Consider the following 13,762-nt stretch of genomic DNA (forward strand, 5'->3'; position numbering starts at 1 on the left):
AGGGATCTGGATGTCCTTTCTCTTTCTGATGAGAGATACTTGTCCATTGTCGGACGGTGTTCTGGAGGTGGAACTCAGTGGAAGATGTCGGAGGTGAGAAAGACAAATCTCAATTTCAGCACCGAATGAAATCAAGAAAAGGGCAGATGCAGAGCGGCTGCCACCCAGGGCCTCAGAGATATACTTGACACACAAGTACATACTGCCGTCAAAAAGCGCGTATTAAAGACAGAAGCCCCGAAAGATAAGCGAGATCCGGCAATTTTAGAAAAGAAATTAAATCATGGACGGGGCCACTGTTCGCTGTCCATGCTCCCACTTGGGTGGAGAAAATGGATCATCAACATGCCCATGTGGATCCCAGTCCGAGGCATTATCGTAAGCAATGTTATGCTTTTCGTCCGGCCGGATAGGCGACGATGAATCCGAGTCGTCTAGAGCTCGGCGGAATCGAAGGAATTCCTGCGAGTCAACGCTGTGGATTGGATACATTGTGCCGAGCTCCATTGAGTGTAATGCCGCGCGCTGGATGTGGCGGAGATCATCCCGTAGGCCGGCAACCTGGCTTTCGAGATTCCTTCGGGCTGTTTGTTCGCGACGAAGAAGTGTGACCAAGGTACTGTATTGCTCGATGGAAACACCGTTGAAGTCAGATAAGGATGTAGCGGATGGGGCGGGTCGGAGGATGCGGGAGTTCATTGTGTCGGGGCGAATGGTGCTGGTGCTTGCTGGTCGCACTGTTGGCAGAGCTGCCAGGGGACTCGGGGATTCATCACGTTCAAGTGATCCGGTGAGCCCAGAAGTTTTATTGCGCAGATTAGGAGTGAGGGACTCGGCAGATGGGGTTTGCTTCTGTCGAGATGATCGTTCTGTGTGCGGGTTCTCATTTGAACCAGCCGAGCTGCTTTGCATCCGAGCTATAGCGAATTCCAAGTCGATCATCTTGACTTCGATGGTATTCAGGCGCTGCTCAACAGTCAGACCGGCGTCTTGTTGCATACTGTGAACTAGACTGCTCATGTTGGGCGGAAGGCTCATTTGCTCCGCATGTTGATCGGATTCGACGAGGATGGTGTGGCTGACGCATGAGTGACACTAGTCACTGTTGTCCCGGTAGACGGTCTAGCAGAGGGGTCGCTCGCTGTGCTCTCTTCAAGAGGGGAAGTTCTAGTCTCTGGCGCGGGAGTTGGCGCTGAGGTCGTCCAAGTCGGCAAGGCTGTAGCCGACATTGGTCGCTCAACAACCATTTCCCGCAGAGCATCCGTACTTCTCGATCTTCGTCGCTCTTGAAGAATGCTGCGCCTTAATTGGGGGTCGGACATATGCGGTCGATCCTCGTGGGGGTCTGAAATTGCCGAAGCAACTGCATAACGAGATTCATCGTCTGAAAAGATCACACTGGGCAGAGTCGCCCGCCGCCTCCGCGAAGCCACCCCACTTATTCCACCTGAAGTCAAGCAGTCATGGCTCAAGGAGGTAGGAGAGAGATGAGTTTCCGCAAGATTGAGATTTTCCTCCGACAGGGGACTGCTCCGTTTGGATTCCGAGGGTGTAGGAACCGCAAGGAAGGATTTCCCCTCGACGGGATTCGACTGGCGCCCGGTAGAGGGAGAATAGTAGGACTCGATCGGGCTCTCCTCCACACCATCTGTCTGACTCTGCCTTTTCCTGTTGAATATCTTCCGCATCACGGTTTTTAAAGTACTGCCGGTTCGGCGATGTGCGAGCGGGGCGTGGTGAAAGTTGATCGGGGGTAGGGCGGTATCATATTGGTTCGTCTCCAACGAAAAGGATGCAGGGTTCGAAGCGAAGCGTTCTCCGCGCGCGGACGACGATCGTTGGCGAGGACTTCCATGACTACCGATCGACTCGCTCCCGGCACTGGCGATCGACCTTGTTGGATATCTCGACATGGCGAGTCAGAAGAATGGGGGTCAATATTGGTTGAGAAGGTCCACCACGATGATCATTAGGAGGGAAATATCGTCGCAGCACGTGGGTATCAGGTCGTCGCAAAAAGGGAACCCCGGAGAGAATGGCGAGGGAATGAAGAGAAAAGGAAGGATGTAAAAAGGCGAGTCTTAATAGAGCGAGTGTCGAGAAAAGAAAAGAAAAATAATAAGGACTGGGTATAAAGCAGTGCCGCGCAGCGGGTGAACGATTCGGAACAAGGCTAGGGGATATCGAGCTGTTTAGTCGAATCGTGAGACGATCGAGACGAACTGGAGGGATTCAAACGGTAATTAGCAAGAGGTCCAGTAGTAAATGTGGAGTACAAACGAAAGCTCACGGAAAGTTGAAAGGGTATCTTGAGGATCATAGTTGATAATTGCGAAGGCACAGTTCCAGTTCCAGTTCCAGTTCCACGGTTGCGGCGTTTGCCAGTCTCGGGAATGAACAGTTTGGAACCTTGGAACCACGGATGAGATGAGATGATCGGGAAATATGTAAACAATGTAAAAAGAAGGGAGAAAGTGTCGATAGTAATGAATGTAGGTAGAAAAGAAGAGGAAGCTCTGAAGATAAGGAGAAAAGAGAAAACAACCTTAGGAAGAGGAGAAGAGAGGAGGGAGAGAAGACAAGGTTACGAGAAAAAGCAAAGCTGCTCCAGCGTTAGACCCAAAACCCCACAGTGTTGAATCAAGTTTAGTTGGGATTCTTATAAATCTGGTTGCACGCCCGTAAAGTTCAGCACTACACCACACCAAGTGGACAAACTTGGGAGAACACGGAGTAGCCTTGTCCCTCCCACCAACCCTAAATCGCCAGTGCCCGTTCTCAGGTCCAAGGGGGAGAAAAAGAAAAAGGAAATAAAAAGCCTGGAACTCGATAAGGGGACCACAACCAGACCCAGGGGAGTCCTCCCGACCGAATCAGACGACGACCGAACGGTGGCCCTCATTTCAAACGAATGCCGTGCTGGACCCACGAGCCGAGACTAAGTGGACCTCCCAGATGAACGGCCGTTTTGAACTGCTTCCAGCTGCATCCAGAATTGCCCCCGAAAAAGCAGCGATCACCCCTGACTGGCCCCCGAGGGCACTCCTAGGATAAGCTTCTTGGTGCTGCCCCCGTGGAAGAGGCGTTCATTCTTCGCCCCCCTCGTCATCGGAGGACCATGAACGAGGTAGCTGCATGTTCGGTCTGAAACACCACATGGTACGCTGTTGATCGCAGGATCCCAGTCACCGCACAGACGTTTTAACTGTTGGAAGTTCAAGACTGCCGGTTGCACAAGACGGTGCCTAACAGCTCAGCTGAATATGTGAGACGCCAAAGTGCCACGAAGACAATTAACCTCTTTCTTCTCGGTCGAATCGCAATTGCCATTGCCATGGCCAGCTCAAGAGTGTCGTGTCATCAGGCTCTTTCATTCCTACCTCCCTTCGCGGATCGGGAGGTCATGGCCACTGGTTCTGGCCGGTCTGCCCCTCACGCTGCACCGCTTCCAGTAATCCATCTCCGACGACTCCGCGAGATCTTCCTTCAGGCGGGATCTCTGGATCTCCAGTGGAGGCTGGCTGGGTGTCTTGAAACGTTCTCGTGTTCTCACCGCCTGCGTGTCTCGCACGACACGGCTCGATGCACCCTTTTTCGGGACGAGGGGGGTTTTCCGTTCAAAGAATCTACCGGACATCCGAGCTGGATTTGTCCGGTGTCCTATGGCTATGGCTAGGGCTATGGGTGTACAGTACGGTACTCCCGATCATCTGCCTTTCCCTCCCGGGGCCAAGAAATCTGGTTGGGCACCGTCATTGTTACAGTATCTCTAATTGGGATCAATATCCCTCTGCTGTGCGCTGTGCTGTACTGATCCGCTGCCGACGACCGTCCCTCCCTGGCTATGGTCTAGAGAAGATCGCCCGCGTCTGGGTATCGCAAGTCGGCATTTTCCTCCAGATAATCCATCCAATGTTTGAGAAAGCCGCTACCCCTGCAACACGGCAAGAATATTCATTAACCTCAAGACCGATCACAAAATGCACAGACGTTCCAACTCAAAACTTACCGGCTAATCGTGTCAGAGTCCCCGCAGATGCAAAGATGCCGCTTGGGGCGTGTCATAGCCACTAACAATAGCCCCGCGTTAGCCTCGCCATGCACGGTACGTGGGTCGCATGAATCAGGTAGGTGTAGGTGTATGGCTAGCCACGGAGTATAGACTAGGCAGGGACAAGCTTACCATTCAGACGTCGTTTCTCGCCAAGGAAACCCACCTCATGTTCCGCATTGCTGCGGACTAGACTCACGACGACGGCTTCCTTTTCACGACCCTGGAATCCATCCACACTGCCAAGCTCAAGGCCTGGGTGTTTCTCTCGTAGCATCTGAGACAACACCGACAATTGCCCGTTGTATGGGGTGATCACGGCAATATCTTCAGGCCTGATACCCGCTTCCACCAGATTATCCACATGTCGGGCGACCACCATAGCCTCCATCTCGTTACTTTTACTTTCACCAAGTAAGGCCTCCTTCTGACCGATTTCTTTGTCTTCAACTTTCTCGGGGAAGTCTCCACCCTGAGTGTCCCAGAATACGAGGGGTTCTTGTGTATCATCCGTACCCTGGGTTTCATATGGAAGATCTGCTAGTAATCGCGACTTGACCGCATCACCGGCCATTAGTTTCGACTCGTAGAGCTCATCGGACGGGAATCGCATGATCTTCTCGTGCATGCGGTACTGGGTGGTCAGCATTCGCTTGATATCCGAGCCATGTAGTGACAAGAGCCGATCGAAGAGGGTTCGTTCGAGGGAGACACCCTTCAGGATTTCTTTCTTGGGACCATCGTCTTTCTTCTCTGCACCAGGCTTGGATTTCAAATTCGTCGATTTGACAGTAGGAGGCAATTGCAAGTGATCACCCGCGAGAACAACCTTGTCCGCAGATATCAGAGGGATCCAGCACTGGGCTTCCAGCGCCTGACTGGCCTCGTCAATGATCACCACGTCGAACTTTTGGTTCTTCAATTGGTGTCCACCAGCGCCGTGTAGAGTAGCAACAGCAACACTACTTTCCCGAACGAGATTATCCACACATTTAGACTCTCGTTCCCGGAATTCCTTGCGCAATTGTTTCAGGTCGTCGTAGATCGCTCTTCTTTCCCGTCCCGTTCGTGTTTTGCGAATACTAGCTTGTTTGTCGTCGATCTCCTTACGGACATCCTTGACAATACTGGCAGCGTCCGATGTCTGCGTGAGGACTTCGAGGGAATGTTCCAAGACAGAAGGGAGAAGGCGGGCGGGATGCCCGACTCGTACAACCGGTACTTTCTTCGGCGCCAGTCGCTCAACGATATTATCGACCGAGATATTAGACGGACCACAGACCAATATTCTCTTTTTACGCTGTACCATCTGCATTATAAGCTCAATGATAGTATGTGTTTTTCCCGTGCCCGGTGGGCCATGGATAAGTGCAATGTCTTTCGAAGCCAAGGCAAATCGGATGGCATCTTTCTGCGAGTCATTCAAGGTGGGATCGCTGAATTCAACAGGACCAATATCCTCATAGTCCGGCTGTAGAGGGGTTGTATGGCCGAAAGCCACGCGCATGAAGTGTGAATGATCCGATTCAGTCATCTTGGCCATCTTCTCCATCGTCTGCCTCATTCTGCGTGGATTTCAGTCAGTATACTCCCTTTTCTTGTATGAGTAGAAACGCACCGTCTATATGTAACGTCATTGGCGAGTTTCATCCTGCAATGTCGTTAGTAACTCAACCCAGTTGCAAAGGTAGCGTAGATCAGCACATACGCCCACAACTTCTTCCCCCAAAGCTCCTCAATAGCTTCATCGTCCTCCTTCGAGGTCCCACCCCCTTTCCCTTGTTGACCAAAAGCAATCCAAATAGCTTTATCATTGACACGAGTAACCACACCCTCGGGGCCACCCTTATCCTTCTGCTCCTTTGACCCACCATCTTTACCTTTATCTTTACCGATCTTCTTTGAATTCCCCGCAGAAATGTCGTTCACGCGAACAACATCCCCAACCCGAATCCCATGAGAGCCCAGTCGAGGTTGACCATCTGATGCGCGATCATTATCCGATTTTCCCGACGAGACGGCCGGGTCTGGCGCGAATTCGCCGACAACGCGTCCGCCGAGACCGGTGCGGCACTGTGATAGCACGAGGCCTGTCAAGGCATAGCCTGTAGCTTGTAATGTGCGTCGAGTAGCTGGAGACACGGACGCAGCTGTTGTTGCGAGGGAGGAGGAGGAGACTTCGGCTTCGTGTTCGAGGAGGAGGAGCTGGAGCTGGGTTTCGACGAAGTGGGGGATCGAGATTGGGGTTGAGGAAGCCATTGTGTTGGCTGGAGGTTCGAGGGAAAATAGCTATATGACAGGTGGTAGTTTCGGCATAGGAGATTCTCTATGTACATTGAAAAACCTCAGGAGGCAGTGACTGAAGGGATTGCACTGACAGGGAGCTGGCAGTGGTTCGGCGATAAAAGAGAAGCTATCAAATATCCGGCGGGGTGACTTCATCGGTGGGGTTAGTCATCTTATAGATCTTGATCTTGATCAACGAGACCAAACAAGCTTGTCAGGAACTTGAAAGGAAATACCCAGTAAGATACAAATTATATTATAACAATTATAGCTGACAACTATACAGCGTGATATATCCAAAATTAAGGAAACTACCGGCAGTCCCTCCTATCATACAACTTCAATTTTGACCTTGGGTTCCTCGCTACTCTCCTTCACCTTCACTTTCGACTCCGTCTTAACTGGCGAAGCAAGGCCCCTAACCTCACTCTTACAAAGTTTCGTCCCAGCAAGGTAACACTCCCCACATTTCCGTTTAACCGGCAGACAAACGGTCTGCCCGAGCCCAACCAACAACTTATTAATCTCATGCCACTTATCGCGCGGGAGCCACGATTGAAGCGCCATACGAGTCTCCTCGGGATTCTTGGTCTTATTCCAGCCCCAGAGATTGGTGATACGGTGGACGTGCACATCGACGCCGATTCCCTCATGCTTACCCCATGCCGCACTCATGCAGAGGTAGGCCATTTTCGGCCCAACGCCTGGCAGGGACATGAGTCCTTCCGGTGTGGACGGGATATCGCCTTCGAATTGGTCTCGCAGGATGAGGGCGGCGGATTTGATATATTTGGTTTTATTGTTGTGGAATCCGATTTTCTCGATCAATTCATTGAGGCGCGTGGGTGATACGGCGAGAATGTTGTCCAGGTTCAGCGTGCTATCCTTTGTCGGCTCAGGTTTCGCCTCTGCGTCTTCGAGCTTGATCTTGACTTCGTCCTCCAATTTGACTTCCGGTTTGATAAGTGGATCCTGCTCGCCGAGTTCCGTGTGTAATCGTTGCATCGCAACGGCCGTGACGGTATCTTTCGTTTGAGATGAGAGCATCAGTGCGACGAGGGTCTGAAACCGACGGTCCTTCGGCGAGGATGCTCGCCAGTACAGCTCCGCACAGCCCATCGTATCAACCGGTGCAGTGGGATTATCCTCCCGCATCTTCTTCACGGTGTTATACATTGTCTCCCAATTCGACGGGGGTTCTACGACAACCGTCCCATCCGCGTCTCTCGTTTTCCGCGCAGGCATTCGCCGGGCCTTGGCCGGGTACTTTTCACATCCGGGTCATCCTTGACGGTCGGTTCCTTTTTCACGACGGGTTGGCGGGCTTGAGCTTTCCGGGGTGTGCGAGCTTGCGTTGGCCGGAGAGGACTGGTATTGCGTTTCTGACGCTTCGTAGGGGGCTCGATGAGATCTTCAATGTCGGCAGTGTTGGCGGAGGAAAGTGAGGACTCATCGTCACTTCTCGGAGGGGAGGGTCGTGCAATTGTGGGAATTGACTCGGTCTTGATGTTTGAGTCACCAGTGAAAGCGAAGTTGCGCAGCGCGCTCGGATGGAGCGAGGAGTTGCGTGTTGAGCGGCGCGCTGGGGACGACAGTGCCTCCAGGACCTTGGCTGTATCTTTAGAGGCCCGTGAAGTCCGCATGGTGATGCGTGGGAATTCGGATGAAGGTGGAATCTGCCAGGAATCAGGAAACAGGAATGGGAGATGCAAATTCACATGTGGAGTGATCCAGGGATGGATGGATGGATGGACATGGGGCAAAGTTCCCCAGCCTCGGCGACGATCCCGCTGACCTCCCCAACTTCCACAACTTCCAACTTCGCCGAGGTCGCATTCCCTACACATTACTCGTACTCCCTTCCTCCCCTGCGCTAGCCACATTCCATTCCACCATGGCAGCTCCGTCAGGTCAAACCACACAGCGGCTCTTGCGAGAGCTGAAGGATTACACCAAGTCGCCGAATGAGTCGCTGTTGCACCTGGGCCCGGTTGATGAGGAAGACCTCTTGCGGTGGGAAGCAGTTCTCAAGGGCGTGAATGGCTCCCCTTACGAAGGTAGGTAGATCCAATCGCGCAAGCACTACCACTACAGCGATACACTCCTCTTATTCCACTCTAAACTAGTGCTAATGCTATTACAGGCGGCCTCTGGCATCTCCGCATCGCGATTCCTCCAAACTACCCCCTCGCCCCGCCAACAATCCACTTCACAACTCGCATTTCGCACCCGAACATCTCCTTCACGACTGGCGAGATTTGCCTCACTCTCCTGACGACCGAGCACTGGAGTCCCGTCTACACGCTCTCGTCCACCCTCACCGCTATCCAACAACTCTTGACAGACCCGCAACCTGACTCCCCGCTCAACGTCGATGTGGCTGCCCTCCTGCGCGATGGTGATATCGCTGCGTGGGAAAGCGTGGTGCGATATTGGACCGACGAGGAGCGATGGAATGGAGCTGGAAACCTCGGTCGGTGATTGGTAGATGATTGAGATGATTGGAGAGATGATTGGTCCTGATCCTCGTTGTGTTCCCCGTTCCTCGCTATTCAAATGCAATGGCAGGGCGACGAGAGCTCATGAACCCTGTTGATGGATATTTGGACGTGATTTTTTTATTGGTTCATTTAGTTGGCACTGGTCATGCCTGTGGCGCGTACATACATGCATACATACCCCGCTGCATACTTGAAGATATACCTCGACTAATTATACAGTGCAACTGCAATTACATTATGATGATTTTTAAGAGGCATTGTGAGAACTTGAAGCATTGTGGTAAGAATAAATGGCCAGCCAGGCCAAGATAACTCCATTTATGTGACGCCGTAAACTGAAGTCTAATCACAAGAGATAAATCCTGACATCTTAGATATTTTGCGTCCGCAGCCGGTGGAACGGAGTAGGATGGATAACAATAGATATCAATAAACACACCCTGTAGGTCACGGTGATAAGAATAAACGCCATAGAGTAAGGAGAGGCATAAGTTGGTCGTAAGGATCGTGATATGACAATCGTCATTGAGGAAAATTGCTGATGCGAGCTGAACATAGGCTAAACGAGAAATAGGCTGGATAGATGCGATCAAGAGATGAAGTCCACCACCACCGGATGGAATTGGATATAAACTCAAGGTTTACAGAGCCATAGCGACCACGATAGCGCCGCCGACCATGGCAGCCACCTCGCGAGTGAGGCCGCTGTTGGGCAAGGCGGCAGCACCAGTTTGCAGACTACCGCGACCGGCTCCAGTAGTGGTTGCGTCCGAACCAGTTGGGTGCACCATGACGATAGTGGTGGAGGTCAGAGTGCTCACGTCACCATTGGGCAAAGTGGTGGTGGCCTTGAAGACCGAAGTAGACGAGCTTTCTGGGGCGGTGGTGGTTTGGGTGGTCTCGGTAGAAGAAGACGAAGAAGTCGTACTGGTTGTGGTCGACAGAGTCGTAGCCGATGAGCTGGGGGAAGATGAAGACGATGACGAAGAGGAGGAGGAAGAAGAAGAAGAAGAAGAAGATGAAGTGGTGCTGGTGGTGGTCGGAGCGGTGGAAGATGAAGAGGATGAAGAGGTAGTGGGTTGCTCAGTGGTGGTTGGGGTAGACTTGGTTGTGGTGGAGGTGGGGATATTCGTAGTAGTGGGAGTGTCGGAGGAAGAGCTTGAGGTCGGGGTGTCCGAGGTAGTGGGTGTATCACTGCTGGATGTGGTGGGATCGGACGAGGAAGCACTTGAGGTGGGCTCGGGAGTGGCAGTGGCATTGCTCTCACGCTTGACAAACTTCACCAGGCTGGCAATGGATTGATCCTCTTTTTCCAGGGCTTCGGCGGCACTCAGGTCAGTTTCGAAGACGCCGTCGCGGAATTTGTTGGACAGAGCGTGGAGGGCGTCATGAAGGGCATTGCTAGAATGACCTTGGACACCAGCCAGGATACCCTGGTGGGACTCACGGGAGGTGTCATCGTGAGATTCAGTCGCAAAGACAAGCGATAGAAGCATCAGCGAGACGAAGAGCAGCTGGAGAAGATTGAGACGCGGCATAGTGGAGGTGGAGGTGGTGGAGGAGGGATGGGAGAAGAGGAAGAGGAAGAGGAAGAGGAAGCTGAGATGATGCAGATGCAGATGCAGATGCAGATGCAGATGCAGGAGAAAAGAGAAGAGAAGGAAATGGACAAAGAAGAGGAAAACAGGGAAATAAAAAAAAGAACAAAGACGTTGAAGTGGATCGATGGTCGCCTAGAGTAGCTAGAACCAAGACAAGTATAACCACAAGTAGTTAACTAACGAGTGGATGGAGTAGTCCAGAGCTCCTCGGGTGGCGTGGTTCTCTTCTTCCTTGGCTTTGCGAGGATCGGCAATCAAGATCGACTTTGACACATTCCACGGAACTAGTGTTCATTTGCTATCGAAGAGTTCTGAATCCCTTTATATTCTCTTCTCTCTCTTTTTATTCTCTCCTCTCTCTCTCTCACTTCCCTCCTCCCTCACTTCCCCACTGCCAACACCGTGTTCGTGTTGCACCAAATGCGGCGACACAGCCTGTACCTAAGCCTCGTAACCCGCAGACTCCACTTTTGATTGGCTCCGTCTCACTGAAAATCTCAAAATAGCACGAGTCGTGGTGTCATCGCATTTCCCTGTACTCTCCAGGTACTGGAGTCTTGTGTGTGGGTTCAGATTGCTGGGAAAGGGGGTCTCACGTTTACCATGGCTCACACTCCAAATAATAAACAAACACTCGCCAATCTGGCTCCATCGCCATAAAAAACTTGAAACAGGAATCTCAATTTCAAATCAACTTGATAAGAGACGAAATGATCCACGTCACTCCGGCGCTATCGACTGGCTAGCACGCTACTAACGCCAAACTCAATTTGACGCTGACCCCCGAAGCATCCGAATATCGATGCCTTCAAGTTGAAAATAAACAAATAAGCTGTCGGTAACTAAAAGGAGTGAGAGGGGAGTGCTTGGAAATGCAGCAATGCAGGAACTGATTCGTTTATACTATTATGTCATGCAATGTATGTACTTCGGGCATAACCATTCATCCCTCTCAATGTCCCTCGACTCCAGTAGTATGCCCGCCTCTCTTAAGTATCCATAAATCAAGTATAAGTGTAACACATCCCTCCCGACGTGGGATTCATGACCTCACGAACCTTTCGAGGTCGATCCAACACGCCATATTCCAGGACTGTGTCAAGAGTCACTTGCTTGCCCCACGGTGGATTCAGGATGGTCGTAGTGCCATTCAGCGCATATCGCCGAGTCTTCTCGTCGCCCGCTTGCCACTTTGTCCACAGTCGATCGATCATACTGTGATGCAACATGAACGCAGGATCTTGCGGTGATGCAAAGAGATCTTGCATCGCGGCGCCGAGACTGAAATGTCCGCCGCCGTGTAGACCGAATACTCCATCCGGTCGGGCTGGCCAGTGATCCATCGCCGTCTGGAATTGTGTGATGTTGGTTGTTGCCATCAGATTGCGAATAATAGTCTCATTGGTGTACCTTGTGCTATTTCCCTCTTTTAGCAATTGCTCTGACCCCCTTGATGTAAACCGAACCTTGCATGGGTGCAACTTACGCAACAAAATGATTCAAGCTTCTGTTTAGGCAGCGCGGGTTATACTCAAATTTCGGCTCCGGCAGCTCAGTCAATGAGACAATGTTCCGGCTGAAGGGTCCGAGGTGGACCTCCAGGTCTCCAAATGGTCCACAGTTCTTTGGCACACATCCTCCACCAGACCCTCTCGGTATTGTGACATTGCCACCGGATAACGGCTGTTCGTCGGGGTTGTATTCACCGTCGCCAGAAATAGATGAGCTGCTGCAGTCGAAAAGAGGGCTATTTTTAAGATCGTCCGCATAAAGAGGCCAATTCCAGTACGGCTGATGGCCCTTATAATCACATTCGTCCCGCAGTGCATGTTCCCAAAGGTGGATGAACCCGCGATGCCAGGGGAGGAATAGACCACTGTAGTGCACTTTCAGGGTCATATTAATATGTGTGCTATCCTAGTGTCAGCATTAGAAGATCAATCCTCGTGAGTACAGCTGCGACTCACGCGACAAAATCGTCGAATCGGCTGCGAACTCCAGGGTAGTCCTTTGTGGGAAGCCTTGGAGGCTTTCGTGTCAGACACTTCACGGCGTCGGTATAGTTGATTCGCTCGGCAGCTGGCATCTCTCCCCTACACAATTCGTACAATCAGCATGTCACAACATGGGTATGAGAGAGGAGAGGTGTAACCTACCATTCCTTTCGAACGACAGCCTCACTGCGCTCGCACGCGTGATGTTTGTACAGGCGAGGAGCAGAGGCAGCGGCAACAACATCTCCAACGACGAGCAAGAGCAAAAATGAAAATGAAAGCCACATCATCCTGTACAGCTGTCTTGACCTACCAATCTAGAACATTAGTAAAAACCTTTCCCTCGGCACCTCTTCCTGGCAGCGGGCAGAATCTCTCCTTATAAGAGCTGAAATCCTGAAATAACACCCCACGACCTCGACCAATTAGGCCTCGTAAACACTCAAAACCTGTCTTAATGCCTGTGCCAAAGTCCTCTGCAGTAGCTCTGCTTTAGTGAATCCGCGAAGCATGTTCACCCACAGGCACCAGGACAGGGGTTCGGAATTCTCCATTCAGACTGGTAATTACCACATCAAGCCCAAGCGCATGCGATGTATCTCAGAAGGGAGAGCCCTTATCTTAAATAAAAATATGATACGCTACCAATTCTTGTTTAATTAGTCGTGTAATATGCTTTTTGGCTTTTTCCTTGCAAGGGGTTTGTGGGGGGGGCTGTGGGGTCCGACAGATGTGACAACTCAGCTCTGGGCGATCTCTAAGGGTCCATGTGGGTATACGGACAGGACGTCCAGCCTATGTACATACGAGTATGCTCTTTCGTTCATGGGGCTGCTTGGTATTGGAATCTAGACTACTCCTGCAGGTAAACTTTCCTTGATGCTCGGCAGAATAAGGGCCTGGTCTTTCTTTGTCTGGGATGGGATTATCTGGTCGCCTGAATCGGCCGAGCGTGAAGACGAATTCCAATGTTACCCCTGATTCAAAGTTGCGATCGGATTCGGAGCTCTCATCGATGACCCTTGGAGGAGGTGAGGCTGAGGTACTTGTTTAGTTCCTTGTACTGGGATGTCTTGGTCTGATTGTCAACTCATAATGCGATATAGTCAGGGCGAGGGGCTCGCGTGACGTGCGAAATGAAATATAAGTGTATTGAATACAGTACATCAAGCGGCTTACTTTACTCTCGATCGCTCGTGTTCAAGTTGGTCTTGATGATGTGCTTGCTTTTTACACCAAGCCTAATGGATACATCTTCATGGGGCTGAATTGTACGGGCTTGGTATCCAAGTTCTGCCCAATGGAAGGTTGGACTTCAAGGACCAGACC

The 13,762-nt window shown here is 51.5% G+C and overlaps 9 protein-coding genes across 9 annotated transcripts; 1 reads left to right on the plus strand and 8 right to left on the minus strand.

Moving 5' to 3' along the window:
• Nucleotides 1-276: 276 nt before the first annotated feature.
• On the minus strand, nucleotides 277-1,020 carry N7509_008485 (uncharacterized protein; the record flags this gene model as incomplete). The annotated part of the gene is made up of 1 exon (XM_056633122.1): nucleotides 277-1,020. The coding sequence occupies one exon, from the start codon at nucleotides 1,018-1,020 to the stop codon at nucleotides 277-279; it is 744 nt and encodes a 247-aa protein (XP_056483742.1).
• Nucleotides 1,021-1,034: 14 nt separating this feature from the next.
• On the minus strand, nucleotides 1,035-1,913 carry N7509_008486 (uncharacterized protein; the record flags this gene model as incomplete). Its single annotated transcript, XM_056633123.1, has 1 exon — nucleotides 1,035-1,913. The coding sequence occupies one exon, from the start codon at nucleotides 1,911-1,913 to the stop codon at nucleotides 1,035-1,037; it is 879 nt and encodes a 292-aa protein (XP_056483743.1).
• Nucleotides 1,914-4,163: 2,250 nt separating this feature from the next.
• N7509_008487 (uncharacterized protein) lies at nucleotides 4,164-5,615 on the minus strand (the record flags this gene model as incomplete). The annotated part of the gene is made up of 1 exon (XM_056633124.1): nucleotides 4,164-5,615. The coding sequence occupies one exon, from the start codon at nucleotides 5,613-5,615 to the stop codon at nucleotides 4,164-4,166; it is 1,452 nt and encodes a 483-aa protein (XP_056483744.1).
• A 98-nt stretch (nucleotides 5,616-5,713) lies between these two features.
• N7509_008488 (DNA helicase) lies at nucleotides 5,714-6,310 on the minus strand (the record flags this gene model as incomplete). The annotated part of the gene is made up of 1 exon (XM_056633125.1): nucleotides 5,714-6,310. The coding sequence occupies one exon, from the start codon at nucleotides 6,308-6,310 to the stop codon at nucleotides 5,714-5,716; it is 597 nt and encodes a 198-aa protein (XP_056483745.1).
• A 357-nt stretch (nucleotides 6,311-6,667) lies between these two features.
• N7509_008489 (endonuclease III domain-containing protein) lies at nucleotides 6,668-7,513 on the minus strand (the record flags this gene model as incomplete). The annotated part of the gene is made up of 1 exon (XM_056633126.1): nucleotides 6,668-7,513. One exon carries the CDS (start codon nucleotides 7,511-7,513, stop codon nucleotides 6,668-6,670), a length of 846 nt encoding a protein of 281 aa, XP_056483746.1.
• A 23-nt stretch (nucleotides 7,514-7,536) lies between these two features.
• N7509_008490 (DNA polymerase alpha-associated DNA helicase A) lies at nucleotides 7,537-7,980 on the minus strand (the record flags this gene model as incomplete). The annotated part of the gene is made up of 1 exon (XM_056633127.1): nucleotides 7,537-7,980. One exon carries the CDS (start codon nucleotides 7,978-7,980, stop codon nucleotides 7,537-7,539), a length of 444 nt encoding a protein of 147 aa, XP_056483747.1.
• A 251-nt stretch (nucleotides 7,981-8,231) lies between these two features.
• Nucleotides 8,232-8,818, plus strand: pex4 (putative ubiquitin conjugating enzyme (UbcJ); the record flags this gene model as incomplete). Its single annotated transcript, XM_056633128.1, has 2 exons — nucleotides 8,232-8,394; nucleotides 8,481-8,818. The coding sequence occupies 2 exons, from the start codon at nucleotides 8,232-8,234 to the stop codon at nucleotides 8,816-8,818; spliced, it is 501 nt and encodes a 166-aa protein (XP_056483748.1).
• A 661-nt stretch (nucleotides 8,819-9,479) lies between these two features.
• On the minus strand, nucleotides 9,480-10,376 carry N7509_008492 (putative GPI anchored cell wall protein (Dan4); the record flags this gene model as incomplete). Its single annotated transcript, XM_056633129.1, has 1 exon — nucleotides 9,480-10,376. The coding sequence occupies one exon, from the start codon at nucleotides 10,374-10,376 to the stop codon at nucleotides 9,480-9,482; it is 897 nt and encodes a 298-aa protein (XP_056483749.1).
• A 1,067-nt stretch (nucleotides 10,377-11,443) lies between these two features.
• N7509_008493 (tyrosinase family protein) lies at nucleotides 11,444-12,723 on the minus strand (the record flags this gene model as incomplete). The annotated part of the gene is made up of 4 exons (XM_056633130.1): nucleotides 11,444-11,855; nucleotides 11,926-12,351; nucleotides 12,407-12,532; nucleotides 12,596-12,723. The coding sequence occupies 4 exons, from the start codon at nucleotides 12,721-12,723 to the stop codon at nucleotides 11,444-11,446; spliced, it is 1,092 nt and encodes a 363-aa protein (XP_056483750.1).
• Nucleotides 12,724-13,762: the final 1,039 nt, after the last annotated feature.

The sequence above is a fragment of the Penicillium cosmopolitanum genome (assembly GCF_028827165.1).
Source record: "Penicillium cosmopolitanum strain IBT 29677 chromosome Unknown utg000009l:1.0-9042332.0:1.0-9050551.0, whole genome shotgun sequence".
Lineage (NCBI taxonomy): Eukaryota > Fungi > Ascomycota > Eurotiomycetes > Eurotiales > Aspergillaceae > Penicillium > Penicillium cosmopolitanum.